The 20,837-nt window shown below is 39.5% G+C and overlaps 1 protein-coding gene across 3 annotated transcripts in view; it reads left to right on the plus strand.

Moving 5' to 3' along the window:
* The window catches only part of rptor (regulatory associated protein of MTOR, complex 1), a 427,059-nt gene that overhangs the window by 275,151 nt on the left and 131,071 nt on the right, over positions 1-20,837 (plus strand). For all 3 annotated transcript variants that reach the window (XM_078571169.1, XM_078571168.1, XM_078571170.1), the window contains 3 exons: positions 1,032-1,133; positions 7,450-7,533; positions 7,957-8,067. In XM_078571169.1, coding sequence (XP_078427295.1) covers positions 1,032-1,133; positions 7,450-7,533; positions 7,957-8,067 — 297 coding nt within the window. The remainder of the gene's footprint in view (positions 1-1,031; positions 1,134-7,449; positions 7,534-7,956; positions 8,068-20,837) is intronic.

Consider the following 20,837-nt stretch of genomic DNA (forward strand, 5'->3'; position numbering starts at 1 on the left):
CAAGCCTGGATATTGTTCAGGTCATGCAGCATATGGATACGGACTGTTTCAATATCTGCAGAGTTGTGAATGGTGCTGAACGTTGTACAATCATCAGCGAACGTCCCAAATCTGACCTTATGACGCTAGGAAGGTCATTGATGAAGCAGCTGAAGATGTTTGGGCCAGAACACTACCCTGAGGAACTCCTGTAGTGAAGTTCTAGAACTGAGATGAATGTTGTCATGCCTTGCTGCATACAGGCAAGGACTGCTTTAGTTTCTGAGGGGTTGCACATGGGCACTGAACGCTGTGCAATCATCAGCAAACACTCTTTAGTATCGGTTCGTGTAGGCAAACTGTATGAGGCCTCAAGAGAGCACTTGTAATTTGAAGCGCTCTCAGTACAAATAAGATTTGTTAAATTTTTCCCATCCCTCTCAGTGAATACAATCCACAGTTGTGCATGTGCTGCAAGTTTAGTGTCAGTGCAAAGCAGCTCTCAATCTTAGAGGGAAAGATTATTCTAATGACTCCCTTTGCTTTTATTCCGTTTTTGACTTTTATGGAGAGAATAAATATATTAAAATAAGAATATACCTAAAGTTGAACGTGTCATTCCCAAACCTAGACTGGATTCTCAGGGCTTCTCTTGTAAATATTTTTTATTTCTGACCTGTCATTCTGTTTCAGTGTGCTTTCAGGATCTACCCATCAAAATCAGAAGATTATATTATTCTGAATGTCTTTGGGTGGGGTAGAATCTATAATGGAGCAGGTGGTATAGAATCTGCCGAAGGATTGAGTTTTATTTACTGAAATAGCCCTTTGCGGTATTTGTGTCTCAAATTTCTTGATCTGCCTTTTAAGTTCCCCATCAGTTCGTTGTGGCCTGCTGATTTTTCAATAGCATTAAATATATTTAAAGCCTTTGTATAGTAGGATAATTTTAATAGTTTAGATTTCTGAAAGTGCTTGCAAAATTAAGTGTTGAACAAATCTTTCCAACTGTTTACAGTGATGCTCATTGCCATAAGTTGCATCTTTTACAGCATAGTCCATTCTTTGCTGAGCAGCTGACAGCATTCCAGGTCTGGCTTACATTGGGTGTTGAGAACAGGAATCCACCAGAGCAGTTGCCAATTGTCTTGCAGGTGAGTGTATAATCTGCGTTATGATGAAAGTTACTGTGGCTGAGAAGGAAGTTATATGACCGCCTCTAAAATATTGTGGATTAATTTTGTTTTTGAGTACACTGGTGCATAAGTTTTTTTTTAATTCACTCGTGGGATGTTGTGTCGCTGGCTAGGCCAGCATTTATTGCCATCCCTAATTGCCCTTGAGAAGATGGTGGTGAGCTGCTGCCTTGAATCTCTGTAGGAACACCCACAATGCTGTTAGGAAGGGAATTCCAAGGTTTTGATCCAGCGTCAGTGAAGGAACGGCAACATAGTTTGTGTTCAAAATCTATCCCATTTAGCACAGTGGTTGTGCCACACAGCATGATGGAGGGTATCCTCAATGTGAAGATGAGACTTTGTCTCCACAAGAACTCTGCTGTGGTCACTCCTATGAATTGTCATGCGACAGGTAGATTGGGGAGGACAAGGTCAAGTAAGACACTCCCTCTTGTTGGTTCCCTCACCACCTGCTGAAGACCCTGCCTGGCAGCTATGCCCTTTGGGGTTCGGTAAGTAGTGGTGCCACCAAGCCAGTCTTAATGATGGATATTTAAATCCCCGCCCAGAGTACATTCTGTGTCCTTGCCACCCTCGGCGCTTCCTCCAAGTGGTGTTCAACATGGAGGTGTAGCTGAGCGGGGATGGTAGGTGGCAACCAGCAGGCAATTTCCTTGCCCGTTTTTGACCTGATTCCATAAGACTTCATGGAGTCCAGAGTCAATGTAGAGGGCTCCCAGGGTAACTCCCTCCGACTGTATACCACTGTGCTGCCACCACCTCTGGTGGGTCTGTCCTGTCGGTGATCTGGGGCTATGTCTGTAAGGTATGTTTCCATGAGTATGATTATGTCAGGCTGTTGATTGACTAGTCTGTCGGACACCTCTCCCAATTTTGGCACAAGCTTCCAGACATTAGTAAGGAGAACTTCGTAGAGTCGACAGGGCTGTGTGTGTCATCGTCATTTCTGGTGCCTAGGTCAATGCCGTGTGGCCTGTGCGGTTTTATTCTTTTCAGACTTTGTAGCAGTTTGATGCAACTGAGTGGCTTGCGAGGGTATTTAGAGAGCATTTTTGAATCAAGCACATTGTTGTGGGTCTGGAATTGGATATAGGCCAGACCAGGTGAGAACCGATTTCCTTCCCTAAAGGGCATTAGTGAACTAGATGGATTTTTACAACAAGCGACAATGGTTTTGTGGTCACTATTAGACTGGCTTTGTATTTAATCCCAGATCTATTATTTGAATTTAAATTCCACCAGCTGCCAGGGCATTAGTCTGGGCCTCTGGATTACTCGTCTAGTGACATTACCGCTACCCCACTGCCTCCCCTGATCCTGACCATCATGTATATTTAAAATACACTGAATGGATTTCACAGGGTAAATGTTTATTTAAAAAACACATTGGTCCATAATTCTTAAATATTTAATATAATTATTTGAGGCTTCATTCTAGAACTTCAGCTGAGTGACGTTTCAGCTTCATCTATGAGTAGAGTGCATTGTTATTGCCAGAAGGATCAAGCGCTCATTGGGTGAGGAAAATGTTGACTTGGCAGCTTATGTATTTACAGAACAGAACTTGTATTCATTCTGTGGGAATAGATGGATGGGAAGGAAGAATGAGACATGGTTTTGAAATGCTGAGAGATTTGAGCTTGCAATCCCTGTGTTTTTTACTTATCATTAGAAGCTCATTCTACAGAGTCCTATCAATGATGTTTCTAGTCATAGTGATAATGTGAAAGAGATCTGTTAGTTGAGTAAGTTTGGTGCTAATTTTTTCTCCCATCAGGATTTTTTCTCGAAAGAAATGTTTTGGCTGGATTGAAACATGATTTACTCAGGAATATATTGGGATTTACATTCTGTTTGGAACTGTTGTAGAAACAGACAGCCGCCTTTCTGGGAAAGCATTCAAGCTTTCAGAACTTAGTTGTTTACCCATGCCATTTCTTCCTGCTTTACTTGTCACCCTCTCACTGTTCACTGCTCCCTCTGTTTATGTGCCTCACTGTCGTCTTCCCTTATGTTTATCTGTCTGCCTATCCCCCTGTTTTTCTCTGCTCCTCTTTATTATTTTTATTTTTCCCTCATTACTCTTTCCAGTTGATGGAACTGCAGCCAAGGAGAAGTATCAGCATCAGGTCTTGAGCAAGCGTATGACTTAAACTGAAGGTAGGCAGTTTAGAGGCAGCAGGATTGGTAACCATTGTCAGATGTATTCTGCATGACATTACAGATACTGACTGGAGGAGAGGCAGGTGGAGAGTCAGCCTTCTCCATTAACACTGGCAAAGCCAAAGATTTTTTCAAGCAATTGTCTATGTATTATTTAAATTGCCCTTAGCTTGTTTTGAATTTGGGAAGCAGTCCAGATTGAACTAACATGCCTTGGGTGTTCTAGGTGCTAGGTCTATCCTGCCATGAGTATCTTTTTGAAGTGTGAGAAGCTTATTGAGTGCCATGGAAATTTGCTTCTCAAGGGCATCCCTGAAGTTAGAATGTAACAACTTTGCTTGACAAGCCATCTTTGGATGTGTGTGAATGATTGGATTTAAATCTTGAGAAGCGCCAAAACTTTAGGTTAAAGGAAGATTCGTTACTGAATTGATCCAAATCAGGATTTTGAGTTGAGGTGTGTTTTGTGTCTGGTTAAATGAGTAGAGCTGGTGAATCTTGCAATTTAATGATAGATTGGTCACAATGTGGTATGCAGCATAAACCCTTAAATCATAGAATTGCCAGCCCAGCAATTTCTAATTTACTTTGTAAATCATTTAGTCTTGGTATAATTTTTGATTCACATTTCTGTGAAATGGGTCTTCTGCACATACTCATCATGGCTACATTACTTTTCTTTGGAGCACTTGGTTAATTTTATATTAATTCCTTGTCTGATCCTGGAATGAAGGTGGAACACAGTGCAAACTGGGGGAGGAACACTTCACTTCAAAACCATAACAAAAATCTGCAGGGGCACAATTTATACTGCCATTAAGTGAGTGTATCCAGGATTGGTGGAATCTGGAAGTGCATGGATGAAGGTATTAGCAGATGGGTGAGGCAGAGTTGTGGTGCACAATGTTATGGAGATTGGATTAGACAGCTTTTATAATGACTATATGACAGGAAAGGCTGGGGAAAGTATATAATTAGGATCTCAGGCAGTTTGGTAACAGTGGAAATGATGAGGAATGTTGTAGAGGTAGTGGAGAGGCTTGGAAACTGAATCCATGCCTGTAGATGCTGTTGCCAAGGGGGCAACATGTAGATCAGGAAGAAGAAGGGACCAAGAAAAATATCCTTGAGGTACTCCAGAGCTAACATTTTGGGAAAGCAACCACTGTAGAGATACTATGACTACGATTGGATAGATGAGGGAAAAAAGAGGCCAATTTAATATTTCTCCTCAACTTGCTTTATTCCATCTTCATCCTATACCTTTTGCTAATTTCTTTATTTATAGATTGCCCTTGTGTTTCTGCCACCTCTGTTTTCTCTTTCAACTTGCTTTTATTTTCTTTATCCCCCTTTGTTAAAAGATACCTCACTTCCCAGTTATATGTTTTGCCATGAGCTTCTTTCCTGCTTGCATGTAACCTATTATTGCAGAAGAGCCACCATCTTCCTCTGGACTGGTGCCCATGCCCCAGAAAAAGGATACTCTCATCCTAATACCACCTGTTTACCGGTATTGAACACCCTAATGTTTCGGTCCTTTCCTATTCTAGCACGTGGTTGGGGAAGGAATCCAGAGGTTACCATCCTTGAATTCTTGTCCCATACACTGCTTCCAAATCTCCTAAATTCATTTTGCGGGACTTCAGTTCTTTCCCATAACATTGAGATTAAACATGGACCACGATGACCTGCAGTTCTTGCATTTTCCAGTCTTTCAGACATGTACTCTATTCCAGCACTTGGAAGACTAAAAGGCATTCATGGGACAGGAGCATGTAAAAGTAGTGCCCACCCCTCTCAAGTCTCCTATTACTGCTGCATTCCTAACAGAACTGTTAATCTCCTCTCCACTCCCCTATGTTCTCTTTTTTGGGTCATTATAGTCCTTTTGATGGCCTTGTCCAGAATCCTCATCCTCATCATACAGGAAACCAGTGCTTCAAATTTATTGGAAAGGATAATTTGCTCTAGATGTTCCAGCTCTCGCCTGTCTCTTCACATTTTCCCTGACCTGTGGATAGTCACCCCTCCTTCCTCACTGTTGCCAGCACTCTATCCCTGAAATTGTTGCTCTAAAATCCCCTCTTCCTGATATGACAGATTGTCTGCAATTCTGCCTCAAATGATGAGATATTGAGTGTGAGTAAACTCTTGCAAATATGTTTGTCTGACTCAGCCTCTGCCACTCTAACATCTGTCATACAACCAGAGCCCTACTGACCTTTCCTGTACTGCCACTTTTACTCAAAATGTTAGTTAAGTTATAGCTTTTTTTAATTTTCTTTATCTACTTAAATTTCTATTAAATGATTTTTCTCCTTCCTTTCTGCTCCTAATTCCCACTTACCTTACAAAATGGGTATTTGGCAAGTATTCTGGCTTTGTTCCCAGCTCATTCCTATACCAGCTCACTCTGTAGGAGGATGTAAAGATTATTTCTGACTACCTTTTGCAGGAAACCTTTGGATCTATTAATATTCAACATTCATAATTTAATGCAATAACACGCAGAATTCATGGAGCAAATAGAAAACCTCTTCTATGAATTCTGGCTCCTTGTTTAGTGCGTCTGAAGTTTGATTGCTTAAAATTGATTGAAGCAAGCAAAATATTTGGAATCATAATTACATTCTCTTGGTTTTACTGGTTACATTTGCGCCTTGTCTTCAGTGGTTTTTAGCGTACTGCTTTGGCAATAGTAGGCGGTGCTACAGCAAACAAATAATTCCCAGACACACATTTGAGGTTTATAGGGATCTGCGTTTTGGGAAGTTAGCTGTTAATCTGCTCATAAGTGATAACAGAATGAGCCATAATTTTTATTCATTTGTGTATTTTATGTATCTATAGCACCAAACTAGAGTGAATATTTGGGTCCTTTACAAAATGGCCCACTTGCACTGCCCAAGTTAACCTGCTGGTGTTCATGCAATAAGTGGTCTTGATGTCACCTGTTAATATGTTTGGGACAGGGACAAGGACAGTTCTTTTGAGTGAGGGGAAAAAAAACATTAAATGTTGGCACATGACATTACAATGTACTCTGGTAAAATGTTAGCAATTTTCCGTCTTGGGATGCTAATTACAAGTGTTGGGTGAACCTAGATATGCATCATTCCAGTATGATTTAGTGGCATACTGAACATTTCTACAAAGTAGATAAGAAAGTGGAAAAAATAGTTGTCAGGTGACAATCTGCTTGAAAGACATATTATCCTTGGAAGGGTGCATTGCAGATTTACCAGAATGATGCCAGGGCTTAAAGGATCAAACTACAAGGACATGTTTTATAAACTTAGGGTGGGATTTTCCGGACTGGCCCACAACTGGGATTTTCCGGTCCCACCAAAAGTCAATGGACTTTTGGCTTCCTCTCCGAATTTTCTGGAAAATCCTGGCCTTGGTTTTAATTCTCTTGAATTCAACCCGGTTGAGGGGGTGACCTAATCGAAGGGGTAAAAATGGTAAAGGGACTTGATAAGAAAGAGAACTTATCTCCTTTGGTGAGGAAATCCTGTATATAATCTTAAAATAAATAATTTTGGAGTGAAATCAGTAAAGCCTTTCTCCCCACCCACCCATTCCCCTGTTCTCTTCGCCACACAGACCAAAGGGAATCTCGAACCTGCCCCCCCCCCACAAAATTTTATGGGTGCTGGGCCAATTGAAATGTTTAAGACTGAGATCAGTCTTTTTTTGTTAGATAAGGGTATCAAAGGTAGGATCTGATTACATCAGCCATGATGTAATTGGACGCCGAACAGGCTTGAGAGGCAGAATGGCCCACCTCTCTTCCCATATTCCTATATAAGCATAATATTTATAGCAGTGGTGGTTTTTCTGGATGAAGCTTTTTGTGTGATCTAATATTTGTTCACTACCTGCTATGTTTACTGCTAGCTGTTATTATCTTAAGCTTAAAGTGTGAGCCTAAATAAATTTCTTTCACGATTTGAATGTCATTCTGTCTGTAATGCTGTTTGTCTCATATGTCAGGTGAAGCTGGGATGTTGCTTGTACCCAATTCCAGCTTAAATCTCCACAGGAACAAACTGGAGTTTGTTATGTTGAGCTAATGATTTCCCTGTCCTCTTTTCTCTTTTAGGTGCTGCTTAGCCAGGTCCACCGACTGCGAGCACTGGATTTACTGGGAAGGTTTTTAGATTTGGGTCCCTGGGCCGTGAGTCTGGTACGTATCCAGTTCTGACATAAAGATTTTTAAGTATTTCATTTACCTTTCAATTCAGCTGGATCATAACTATACTGAGACCATTTGCTATTCCTGCTGTACCACACCAATATTTAAATTTTCAGAACTTGTGAAGATTTCATTAGATAATTTATGCTAAGGTGTATTTTCTTTTTGCCTGTGTAAAGGTAAATTTTCATAATTTGACACCCAGGCTCTTGACTCCTGATAGACCACTTCAACGTTAGTTGTGTTTCTTTGTTTTCTTTTTAAAATTTAAATTTGGTTCAGTTTTATTGGAATCCATTTCTAGGAAGTGAGCAATCTAAACTTGGAATGGCGTAGCAAGTTCAATTATATTTTGCTTTTGCAATTCAGTGCAAATTGGAATCTCGTGTTTACTTTTGTGTTTTTCCTTGACAGGCCTTATCCGTTGGTATTTTCCCATATGTTTTGAAACTGCTTCAGAGTTCAGCTCGGGAATTAAGGCCCCTTCTTGTTTTCATCTGGGCAAAGATCTTGGCTGTGGATAGTGTAAGTAATGCGGTTGCTTTATTCTAAAGGAAACGTGTGAAAAACATCTTACAAGGATGCGGATCAAAGTATGCAGCTCCTTGTTTTCACTTTGGCAGCAACGAGGGTTTGTTGGTGTGAAATGAGATTTTTCAGGACAGCTGCTGTGCACACCTTTTTCAAAGGTGAAATGTAGTACTTCAGTTACGTGGATAGATTGGAGAAGCTGGTCTCTGTCCTCAGAAGAGAAAGCTGAGAGGAGATTTGATAGCGGTGCTCAAAATCAGGAGAGGTCTGGACAGAGGGGGTAGGGAGGAGAAACTGTTCCCATTAGTGGAATGATTGAGAACCAGAGGCACTGATTTAAGGTGACTGACAAAAGAATCAAAGGCAACTTCAGAAAAGCTTTATTATACAGCGAGTGGTTATGATCAGGAGACTATTGCTTGAAAGGGTAGTGGAGGCAGATCCAATCATGGCTTTCAAAGAGGAATTGGATAAGCAACTGAAGAGAAATATTTTAAGGGCTGCAGAGAAAGATTGAGGGTGTGGGGCGCTGCCTAAACTGCTCTTGCAGAGAGCTGGCACAGGCTGAATGATGACCTGTGTTGTAAGTATTCTAAATTCATTCCATGATTCTATATGAATAGAACCAAGATACCGTGAAATCTATTGTGCCACACATATTGTGTGCATGCTTAGGGTGCGTCATTGCTGTCCTCTTAGAGTACGTCAGTCCAAAGCTCAGCAGTAAGATGACAAGTTTTAAATTATTCCATTCATGTATTCCACAGGTGCAGTAGAGTATTTGAACATACAATCAAGGAGTAGTAGGCCATTCGGCTCCTCAAGCCTGCTCCGCCATTTAATAAGATCATGGCTGATCTGATTGTAACCTGAAATCTGCATCCCACCCACCCCCGATAACCTATCACTCCCCACCTTACCAAGAATATATCCACCTCTGCCTTAAAAATATTCAAAGACTCTGCTTCCACCTCCTTTTCAGGAAGAGATTTCCAAAGACACTCAACCTTCTGAAAGAGAAAATTTCACCTCATCTCCGTTTCAAATGGATGACCCCTTATTTTAAAACAGTGACCCCTAGTTCTAGGTTCTCCCACAAGAGGAAACATCCTCTCCACATTCATCCTGTCATGACTATTCAGGACGTTATATGTTCCAATCAAGTTACCTTTTACTCTTCTAAACTCCAGTGGTTACAAGCCTAGTCTGTCCAGCCTTTCCTCATAAGACACCCTGTCCCTCCCAGGTGTTAGTCTGGTAAACGTTCTCTGAACTGCTTCCAACGTATTTACATCCTTCCTTAAATAAGATGACTAATACTGTACACAGTACTCCAGATGTGGTCTTACTAGTGCTCTGTATAACTGAAGCATAACCCCTCTACTTTTGTATTCAGTTCCCCTCGCAATAAATGATAACATTGTTAGCTTTCCTAATTACTTGCTGTACCTACATACCTTTTGTGATTCATGCACTAAGACACCCAGATCTCTCTTTGCACCTCCGAGCTCTGCAATCTCTCACCATTTAGATAATATGACTATCTTTTATTCTGCCTGCCAAAATGGAAAATTTCACATTTTTCATATCAGACTTGATTTGTCAGATCTTTGCCCACTCACTTAACCTATTTATATCTTTTTGCAGCCTCCTTATGTCCTCTACATAAATTACTTTCTTACTTATCTTTGTCTCATCAGCAAATTTGGCAACCATCCCATCCATCCCTTCATCCAAGTCATTTGTATAAATTGTCAACAGTTGAGATCCCAGCACCGATCCATGTGACACACTACTCGTTACATCTTGCCAACCTGAAAAATACCTATTTAGGCCTACTGTCTAATTCCCATTAGCCAGCCAATCTTCTACCCATGTCAATATGTTACCCCCTATACCATGAGCTTTTATTTTATGCAGTAGCCTTTGATGTGGCACTTTGATCAAATGCCTTCTGGAAATCTAAGTATAGTACATCCACCGGTTCCCCTTTATCTTCAGCACATGTTACTTCCTCAAAGAACCCCAACAAGTTGGTTAAACATGATTTCCCTTTCACAAAACTGTCTTGACTCTGCCTGATTACCTTGAACTTATCCAAGTGCCTTGCTATAGCTTCTTCAATAATAGCTTCTAACATTTTCCCTATGACAGATGCTAAGCTAACTGGCCAGTAGTTTCCTGCTTTCTGTCTCCCTCCCTTTTTGAATAATGAAGTTACATTTGCTATCTTCCAGTCTAATGGAACCTTTACCGAATCTAGGGAGTTTCAGAAAATTAAAACTGATGCATCAACTATCTCACTAGTCACTTTTTTTAAGCCCCTAGGATGAAGTTCATCAGGACCCAGGCACTTATCAGCCCGCAGCTCCAACAGTTTACTCAGTACCACTTCTCTGGTGATTGTAATTTTCCTGTGTTCCCCTCTCCCTTCCATTTGCTGATTTATAGCTGCTTCTGGAATGTTACTTGTACCCTCTATAGTGAAGACTGACACAAAATAACTCGTCAATTCATCTGCCATTTCCTTATTTTCCATTATCGATTCTCCAAATTCACTTTCTGTCAGACCAATACTCACTTTGTTAACTCGTTTTTAAAAAAAATATTTATAGAAACCCGTACTATCTGTTTTTATATTTCTGGCTAGCTTTCTCTCGTACTCAAATCTTTCCCTCCTTATTAACCTTTTGGTCATCCTTTGCCATTCCTTATGTTCTGTGCAATCTTCTGGCCTTCCACCTATCTTTGCACAATTATATACTTTTTCTTTAAGTTTGATACTATCATTAACCTTTCTAGTTAACCACAGATGGTGTGTCTGTCCCTTGGACTTTTTCTTACTCGTTGGAACGCATCTATGTATTCTGAAGTATCCCCTTAAATGTTTGCCACTGCATCTCTAATGACGCACCCCTTAACCTAATTTGCAAATTCACTTTAGCCAGCTCTGCTTTTACACCCTTGTAATTGCCCTTATTTAAGTTTAAAAACAGTGTCTCGGACCCACTCCTCTCTCCCTCAAATTGAATGTAAAATTCAAGCATATTATGATGGCTGCTACCTAGGGGCACCTTCACTATGAGATCATTAATTAATCCCATCTTGTTGCATAATACCAGGTCTAGTGTAGCCTGCTCTCTGGTTGGCTCCAGAACATGCTGCTCTAAGAAACTATCCCTGAAACATCCTACGAACTCCTCATCTAGGCTACCTTTACCTTTCTGACTTTTTCAGTCTAAATGTAGACTAAAATCTCCCATGATTAACGCCGTGCCTTTCTGACAAGCTCCCTTTATTTCTTCCTTTATGCTCCATTCTACCATGTGGTTACTATTAGGAGGCCTGTACACTTAGCTGGGGGGACAAAACACAGCGGAAGGGACCTTCACATCATGAATGAAGGCCATTTTATGATTGTTCAATACCGTCTTGCCATCCTCGGTCTTTGTGTTGTTTGGTACTGTTGACCACTTCATTCTGCTGTTCACTTCTATATTTGCACGTCGGAACATAGATACGGCATCTCAATTTGAATGTGCCAGATCAGCTTAAGGTTGCATCCTTTGCCTACTCCTCTTCATCACTTACATCCTACTTTTGGGTAACTCCATTTGCAAGCATGAGGTCAGCTTCCACGTGTATGCTGATTGTGTCCACTCTGCATGCTTTTCACCATCATTACTGCAGGCCAGCTGTTTGACTGATATTGAATCCTGCATGAGTCCAAGCCTTTGTCCTCAGTGTTGGCTAAACTGGAGCTGTTCTGTTTGACTCTCCTTAGTATCTGTGGGCATCAGAGTATCTTGTTCTAACCAGCTGATAACTGAAAGATCCTTTTTTCTCCAAATGCTTTGAACATTCTGGTTCTTATCTTAATCTTTTTGGTTTTCCCAGAGTTCAACATGATTGTTGTAAACCCTTTTTTTTTTGCATTTCATGTTATTTTTCCTGCATCCATTTTTCCTTCCATAGGATCATAGATTACAACAAAGAAGGCTTCTCAGTCCATCATGTCTCTGTTGGCTCTTTGAAGGAACTATCCAGTTAGTCCCACTTCATTGCTCTTTTTCCATGGTGCTGCAAATCTTTTTTCTTCAAGTATTTATCCTTTTTTAAAAATAAATATTTATTCCATTTTTCTCTCTGCTGATTATCTCAATCTCCACCTATCACTGGCCCTCTATCCAGCTCTACCTGTCCCAGCACCCCCCCTTAAACCAGCTTATATTTCACCTCTTTTCTATTTTTCCTTAGTTCTGTTGAAGAGTCATACGACTCGAAACATTCTGTATTCCTTTCCGCAGTTGCTGTCAGATCTGCTGAGTTTTTCCAGGTATTTTTGTTTTTGGATTTCCAGCATCCGCAGTTTTTTGTTTTTATCTCAGTTGTTTGGTTTAATTTGTCTATAATCACTGGCTAGGTCTAGACCATCATAGTACTTGCCCCATTAAAATCTTTGCTTGGATGTCATTGGTGACTAAGCCTTCCTGTGTAAAACATGCACTCACTCTAATCTTCTTCCAGATTGGCAAAAGGAGCATGGCTAGATGTTCATAGAATGGTTACAGCGCAAAAGAAGGCTATTCAGCCTGTCGTGTTCTTGACGGCTCTCTGCTAAACCAACTCTGCTAGCCCCGCTATACTTTTTCCTGAAGCACTGCACATTGTTGTTTAACCAGATAATTATCCAATAATTCCATTTTGAAAGCCATGATTCAATTTGCCTCCACCACAGTCTAAGGCAGCGCATTCCAGATCCTAATGACCTGTTGAAGTAGAAAGTTTTTCCTCAAGAATTCTTTGGTTCTCTAGCCAGCCACCTTCAATCGGTGTCCTCTGGTTTCTCACCTTTCAGTGGGAACTGTTTCTCCCTATCTAATCTGTCCAGATCCATCCTGATTTTGAACACCTCTATCAAATCCTCTCTCAACCTTCTCTTCTCTAGGAAAACAGTCCCAGCTTCTCTAATCTTTCCACATAACTGATGTCCCTCATCCCTGGAACTATTCTCATAAGCCCTTTCTGCCCCCTCTCTAATGCTTTCACAACCTCCCATAAATGCAGTGCCCTGTTGTGGGATCATGACTGGTTTATATATATATATATATATATATATATATATATATATATATATATAAGTAGGCCATTCTGAAGTCAGCACACTTTGGGAAAAACGCTGGAAAAACTCAGCAGGTCTGACAGCATCTGTGGAGAGAGAGAGAGAGACAGAGATAACGTTTCGAGTTCATATGACTCTTCTACAGATCCTACCCCTACTGGATTTGTAGAAGAGTCAGACAGACTCGAAACATTATCTCTGTCTCTCTCTCCAAAGATGCTGTCACGCCTGCTGAGTTTTTCCAGCATTTTTTGTTTTCGTTTCAGATTTCCAGCATCCGCAGTATTTTGCCTACACTTTGGGAAACATCTATTAATGCAGAAAATGCAGCTGCACCAGTCAAAAAGAATTGATCAGCAAAATTTAGATGCAACTGGATGGTTAGGTAAATGAATTATTCAGGTACCTTCTGTAGAAATGAGTACCAAGATACTGTTGGAAAATAATTGTCAGTGGGAGACGGGATCTCTTAAAGGAAGCATTAATTATCAGAGGCCTTATTCAAAATTTTTAGCAGGAAAAAGATACCATGATAATCTTGGTGACCTAAATAAATTGCAGTCCATGGAAATGAAGAAAAAAACAATGAAACAAAGGAACATTTCTTTGGACATGCTTCATTTGTGAGATTTAGCAACAAAGACAACATTTTAGGTATTTTTCCTCAACAATGTTTATAGTTTAATGGTTTTGAAGTATGACTGTCATAAACATGTTTATTCTGTGCGCAATGGGGGGTGTGAAACCTGTTCATATTTTCTTGGCTCACCACTTCCAAGTTTTCTCTTTGCAAACGCATTCTACAGAAAGTTCAGTGAATGCATGCACATTCCGTTAGTGTAGGAATCCTCCTTATTACGATATATCTTTGTAGAAAGATCTTTTAAGCAAAATTTTTGAAGTGCATTGAAGATTGTGATCTTAGTTGTGCAACAGGTATATCTCACTAACCAGTCTGATTCATCCAAGTTCCCTCAAAATTCCCTGTTTGAATCCTTTTAGTTTGGCTTCCATCTTACACACAGTGCCAAGGTGAACCTGGCTAAAGTCATGTATAACATGCCCTACACCTGTGACCGTGGTGTGTTATCCCAACTTCTCTGACCTCTTGCAGCATTTGATGCAGTCTACCATGTCATCCTACTCCCATCACCTCTCTTCCACTCTTCAGCTCTGTGGCTTCATGCCTTAGGCACCTGATTGTAACTGGTATTTCTAAACTACTGATTTATTTTTTTAACGCCATTACCATCTCTGGAATTTACCCAGTGATGTGTCTTTGACACCCTCCCTGCCTCCCACATGCTTCTCTTTGGTGATCTCATCTGCACACATGTCGTCAGCCTTCATATGTGTGTTGATGACATCTAACCACCTGTCAGGCAGCCTGCTGATTTTGAGTCCAATGCATTGAGATATCCCCAACTGTCACAAAAGGACAGCTGATTGTTGAATTTTAGAACTTTTGGAGAAAAGCCAATGGAAGAAGTTGTGGCAGGACTGAACATTGTAAAAGCTACGTCACCCAACATTGGGTTGCCTGACATTGGGTTTAATGAAGATTGCTGCATTGCAAAAAAAACACTGGATTCTTGAAAGTTGTATTATTTCACTGGCATGATCAAACTGTCGCTCACTGACTGAATAGAATCTTAATTGTTTATCTTTGTGCATTGTACAAGTTGGGCTTCTTCCATTAACCAAACTACAAAGCAAATGCAACTAAAACTTATTTTCTTATTCCATGATTTCATGCCCATCAGAACCCCCCATTACAAGGGAGTTGGCCGGGTAGCTGTATTTAATTTGTATTTGTTTAGTTGCCAGGTTGACTGGAAAATATTGCCGCTGGCAGCTGCTCCATATTATGCCTGCACCAAAAGATTAACAATTACTGAAAAAAGACATTTTGTCAAAGCTTTTCGTCTTGCACTCATCAGGCCTATCGTAAGAATACCAATGTCAGGGAAAGCAACAACTTATACTGTATGAAAAAAGAGTGCTGATTGATTGGTAAATGGACTCTTTCCAGACAGAAAGAACATGTACACACATTGCTCGTATTTCAGCTAAACAAAATAAATAATAACCACTCGTTGGTTTATTCCTCCGGGCAATGCCTTGACCAATCAGTCAAGCTGCCTGGTTTAAAATTTCAAACAATGTTTGGCAGTTAACTATCAGTTACCATTAACTGGTGTATTCTTCTTGGCAGCATCTCTACCAATCAGAGTCCACTTGCTAACCAATCCGCATTCTCTTCTCATACAGTATAAAGTTGTTGCTTCCCCTGACATTGGTATTCTTGCGATTGTTCTGATGAGTGCAAGGTGTAAAGCTTTGACAAAATGTCTTTTTTCAGCAATACTCAAGTTCTGTACTACCAAACGACTAGATTAACAATTGTGAATTTGTTAACTTCGTTTTTATCCATAGTAATCTACCTACTAGAGTAAAGCACATTCATTATTAATGAATTAACATCAGTACAAGCTTTATTTCACTCTCAAATATTAATTTGGTAAATAATTACCTGCATTTTATGTTTTTGGTAACATGCAGTGAAATAAAATGTAATATTACTGCAGTTCAAATCAAAATGATGCAGTGCTATACCAGTTTGTTGTGTGATTTGACTGCACAGACCTAGTGTCTGCTATATCAATCAGGATAAAACTTCAGCAAGAAAGATGGTATTTCTATGATTCTTCATCTTGTTATATTGTATAATAATCTAGTCAATTTATTAAAATTGTTAACGAGAGAGTGCAATCTAACATCTCACTGTGCGTAATTTTTTGTTGTGTATCCACATTGTGTCACTGCTATTTTTGCTGCACTTCATTAGAAAGTACTGTGGATTTTACTTTTGAGACCAGCATAGAAAAGCACATCAAAATCAATTTAAAAAGCATTTTAAATCAGCTAGAATAATTTACTAGACATGCTGTGATAACCGAGCTGGTGATTAGAGATATTTCTTTTTTTAGGATTAACAAATTATGACACTTTTACACTTATTTTTCTTTTAAAGGTTTTTTACACAGTTTTCTCAAGAACATAAACTGCTGTAACCTGGCAATAGCCAGGTTTTTTGTGTAATATTTTCATTATTGACTGGCCATGTGAAAATCATGCTGAAGCAATTGTCCTCTTTCTATCATATCTCAATGATTACAGTAGATTAGAGTTCAAGTTTTCGTCGGGCTCTGTCAGTACCTTAGGCTGGACAATATAATTTAAATTACCACAAAATGCATGATTTACCAAAACCTTGCATGTGTGGCATGCATGTAGGTCCAGATCAATAAAAACCTGTCACATTGGATATAAACCAAGACAGCAGACTGCTAACTTTATGCAGTGGAAGTTATTGTGCCAAATGCAATTAATTACTAAAATGAAAAATACTTTCTGGCCTAGAAATACCTGTTTGTGATATCAAAATGCTATATTTGTATGTTCATTTGTAATGCGATTGGCCCACATGTCAAAAGATGCACTAAGGTAAGATCAATATATTTCAATTTGTCACGGAAGGCAGAATTTATGTAAATTGTCACAGTGACCTTTGATGTAGCACTTTCCACTTGGTTTCCGAATGAGGAATTTTATTGTAACCAATTTGAGAAGGGAATAGCTTTATAGGACTCATGTAATTCCAGTCACACCGTGAAAAGCTGATGCTCTGATATAAATTCAGGTTCCCAACTATTAATTTGCAGCTGGAATCACTGGCTTGTGCAGTCTGTTACAGTGAAACTAATATTATCTTTAGGAAATGCTATAAACCATGGGCCAACAAATGAATATTTAACATCGACTGTTAATATCTATACAGAGATCTATTGAGGGAATGAACAACTTTTCCATTTTGAAGCTTTGTATCTTTATTAAAGTTGCACTGAATAAACTCCAGATGGTTTTCCCAACAAGCATGCTGCTGCACTCCCCAAATAGTCACAGCTTGCTGCTGGCAAACTACCTCTGCTATTCCCTGGAGTGGAAGAGCAGCAGTTTGCTTCTGCAGTTCTTCACACGCAATTCCAGGTCTCAGCAGCGTTTCAGAGGAGGTGGAAAACAGATGTAAACTAATTGTTTACAGAAAGGCAAAGAGAATATTTTTTTAAAAGTTGACCCAGGCCACATTTGTATGTCTCTTAGCTGATCAGATACCAGCTTTCCTGGCCACTTGGGGGCAGTGTGCAATGCCTTTTCATTGGGGCAGGATTAAGGGCAGGAAAATGGGAAATACTGCGGAATGGCATTAGACTTGAATTTAGTTTTCCTCCAGGCTTTTCTACAATACTTAGAAAATGAACACAATATATTTTAAAGATTACATATTGCCAGCACCTGTCTCCAGGGGTAAAGAGATTGGAGACTGCAATGTCGATGACCAGATTTCCTAAAACGTCCTTGTATTTTAAGCAAAACAGCTCATTTTATGTTAAAAACCTGATGCCTTTTAAAATGTATTTGAACTTAAGACTGAGAATTCTGATTGATGCTAGAAGAGCAAGTAGAGTTGTTTTGTCATTTTTTTTCTACAGACAGCAGAAATTTCTTAGTACTATTTAAATAATGCATTAGGCCATGACTTGGATTTAGATGATGCAAGTACTTTTTATATTTGGTTCAGGCTGGTGTCAATAAGTCATGCCCTTGGTTCACTTCAGCTGCAGTTACTAATTTGAAGCTGGTATATCCCGCTGCAATGCGTTTGTGTGGTGGTAGCATTGGAGCCCAGTTAATGCATGCTTACCACTCCCCAGCAGCTAACTTATAATAATATTGAGAGGGGGAGCAGCAGCTTCAGCTTTCTCATTTAAATTTTAAAAGTACAAATTTCCAAAATGTAATAGGTCACCTACACACATTTAAAATTAAGTTTTGCAACACCCTGACTCAAGTTCAAAGTGGTGTGATACTCAGACAAAGCCTTTCATCATTTGGCTTCAGTGAACTTGATAATTGGATTGAGATCACACCTGAGTTATCCTTTCACTTTTCACATTGATCTATATTCAAAACTACTTTGCATTGAAATAGTATTATAAATGCAGAAGTTGCTTAGATAAAACTACTTAGATGAAGATATTTGATTCAAATTGATTGAACAAAATAAGTGACATGTCTCTAAGCAGTCTTATAGTCTATTTCTAAAGGAGAACTGCACCTTGCCCTTTCTCTTTTTGAGGTAAGGCTCTGTGCCCCTGCTGTCTGACAATATGGTTTGCACTTTTCACTAATACTGATGAACAAGCACTTGTATATTACTTTGCTGACCTAATAAGCTATAGGTTGCTATAGGGTCTGAAGAAGGGTCATACAGACTCGAAACGTTAACTCTGTTTCTCTCGCCACAGATACTGCTAGACCTGCTGAGTTTTTCCAGCATTTTCTATTTTTGTTTCAGATTTCCAGCATCTGCAGTATTTTGCTTTTATTTTAAGCTATAGGTTGCAAGTGGTTTCTTGCATCCTGTATTAGTGTCTGTCATGGTTCATTGTTAGCACTCTCACTTATGGGTCAAAAGGTTGTGGGTTCCAAGTTCCGCTGCAGGACTTAAGCACAGAGATCTAGGCTGACACTCCAGTGCAATACTGAGGGAGTGCTGAACTGTCAGAGGTGCTGTTTTTCAGATGAAACATTAAACCAAGGCCCTGCCTGCCCTGTCAGGAGGATGTAGTAGATCCCAAGATAAGTAGGGGAGATATCTGATGTCCTACCCCAATATTCATCCTTTAATCAACAACATAAAGATCAGATTATCTGGTCTTTATTGCATTACTGTTTGTGGGAACTTGCTGTGCACACATTTCCGACTTTTCAAGTGACTGCACTTCCAAAGTAATTTACTGGCTGCAAAATGCTTGAGATATCCTGAGGTTGTGAAAGGCACTACATAAATGCAAATCTTTTTCTTTATGTTGGGCCCTTCACTTTTCTAATGCTTTACAGCATACCCATGGAGAAAAAGTGGAATCACTTTCTATATTAATGGAACCTGCCCTTTCATGTATTTTGTGAATTACCTTTGGAAAATTGCCTTGTACGTGTATAAACGTTCAATTAAATGTTATTGGTCTTCATTCTCATTCTCCCTATAATGTAATTGAGATAAATAATCTTTAATACAATAGGCTTTTTGTTACCTACACTCCCCTCAGAAGTTGTTTGTTTTCTGTGTTGTTAATTTAAGCATTTTTTAAACACTCTAATGCAGTCAAAAACATGTCATAGATTTGGAAGATTGTTTTTTCCTTTCTTCGGTACGGGGGTGAGAGAAAAACATTTTTTGAATGTAGGGCCGGAGTTTTCTGTAGGGGTGTAATGAGGCAGTTATGTCCATTTTGCTGGTATCAATTTATTCTTAAATTTCTAACCAATTTCATAACTGAACACCAGAACGTAAAATTCTACATCTACTATTGGGGCCTGAGGAAAACGTGGAGCTCGTGCCACTAGTTCCTCCTTTAAATATTCATATTTCAAGTCATTGAGTCATCATTGGTGCGCGTTAGATGGGAAAGAATGGTTAAAAAGTTGCATTCATGGAAGTGTTTACATTTTTAATATGATTCACACTGAAGCTATAAAAATACATCCATAGAAGCAGAAAGTACAGTGCAGGCCTCTTTTTAGAAAATCACAATGAAACATCTGAAAAATTATGCTGTTTTCTGCTGTATTTAAAAATTTTAGGTGTAATTTTATATCCATTTTAAATCACTGTAGTTGCAGGAAATTTACGTGTATGACTCTTTAGCCTTTTGTGGAGCTGCCACATTGAGCTCAGATGATTTTCGACACGAGGAATGATAAGTGGGTGTAAATTTGGGCATAGCATAATTTAATACGCAACACATTAGATGGAGAACCCCTGCTCAGCCTTCACGTCCAGATTTCACAGCAATCATGCCTTCCGTTTAGGACTCCTGTCACTACCAGCTGCTACTAAGTACCATTGTTAAAGGCTAATTGCCTGCTTCAACAACAAGGCCCTTATTATTAGCCAGCATCAAGCATGGATGCGGGATGGACTTTTGACTCCTGACTTTGGGTGGGTTGGAAATCCAGGTCATCCATGTCATTGGGCGCTCTGAGCGGAGCCTCTAGTGTTCAAATCCAAGTCCATTCTCACCTCATCTTTTAAGGGCAATTAGGAATGGGCAATAAATGCTGGCCTAGCCAACGACGCCCACATCCTGTAAATGAATTAAAAGCAACTTTCTAATTCAAGTCATATGAAGCTTTTAAACCTATTTAAGTGCTTCCATTAAGGATATCATGAAACCCTACTCTACCTTTACAAGTCAATCATCAGCATTTAGCTGAAAAAACTAAATCTATCCAAGTCTCAAGATCTCCAGAATATGACTTCACTTTCTCCAGATTGAGAATTTTTACCACTAAGGGTTACTTTCAATTAACAGATTAACCGTATCCTGGAGAATTGTGGGAGGAAGATTTTCTGTAAAAACCCATTCACGAAGAATTGGGCCTACAGAATGAAGCAAACACACAAGCTGGCATATAAAGGATGATCCAAACTGTCTTACTGTATTCTTCCGAGAGTTTTTGCTTTTCTGTGGGTTGGAGGGCAAGAAGAATAAAGAGTTAATGATAGAGAAAATGT

The sequence above is a fragment of the Cetorhinus maximus genome, chromosome 24, assembly GCF_964194155.1.
Source record: "Cetorhinus maximus chromosome 24, sCetMax3.hap1.1, whole genome shotgun sequence".
NCBI classification, from domain to species: domain Eukaryota; kingdom Metazoa; phylum Chordata; class Chondrichthyes; order Lamniformes; family Cetorhinidae; genus Cetorhinus; species Cetorhinus maximus.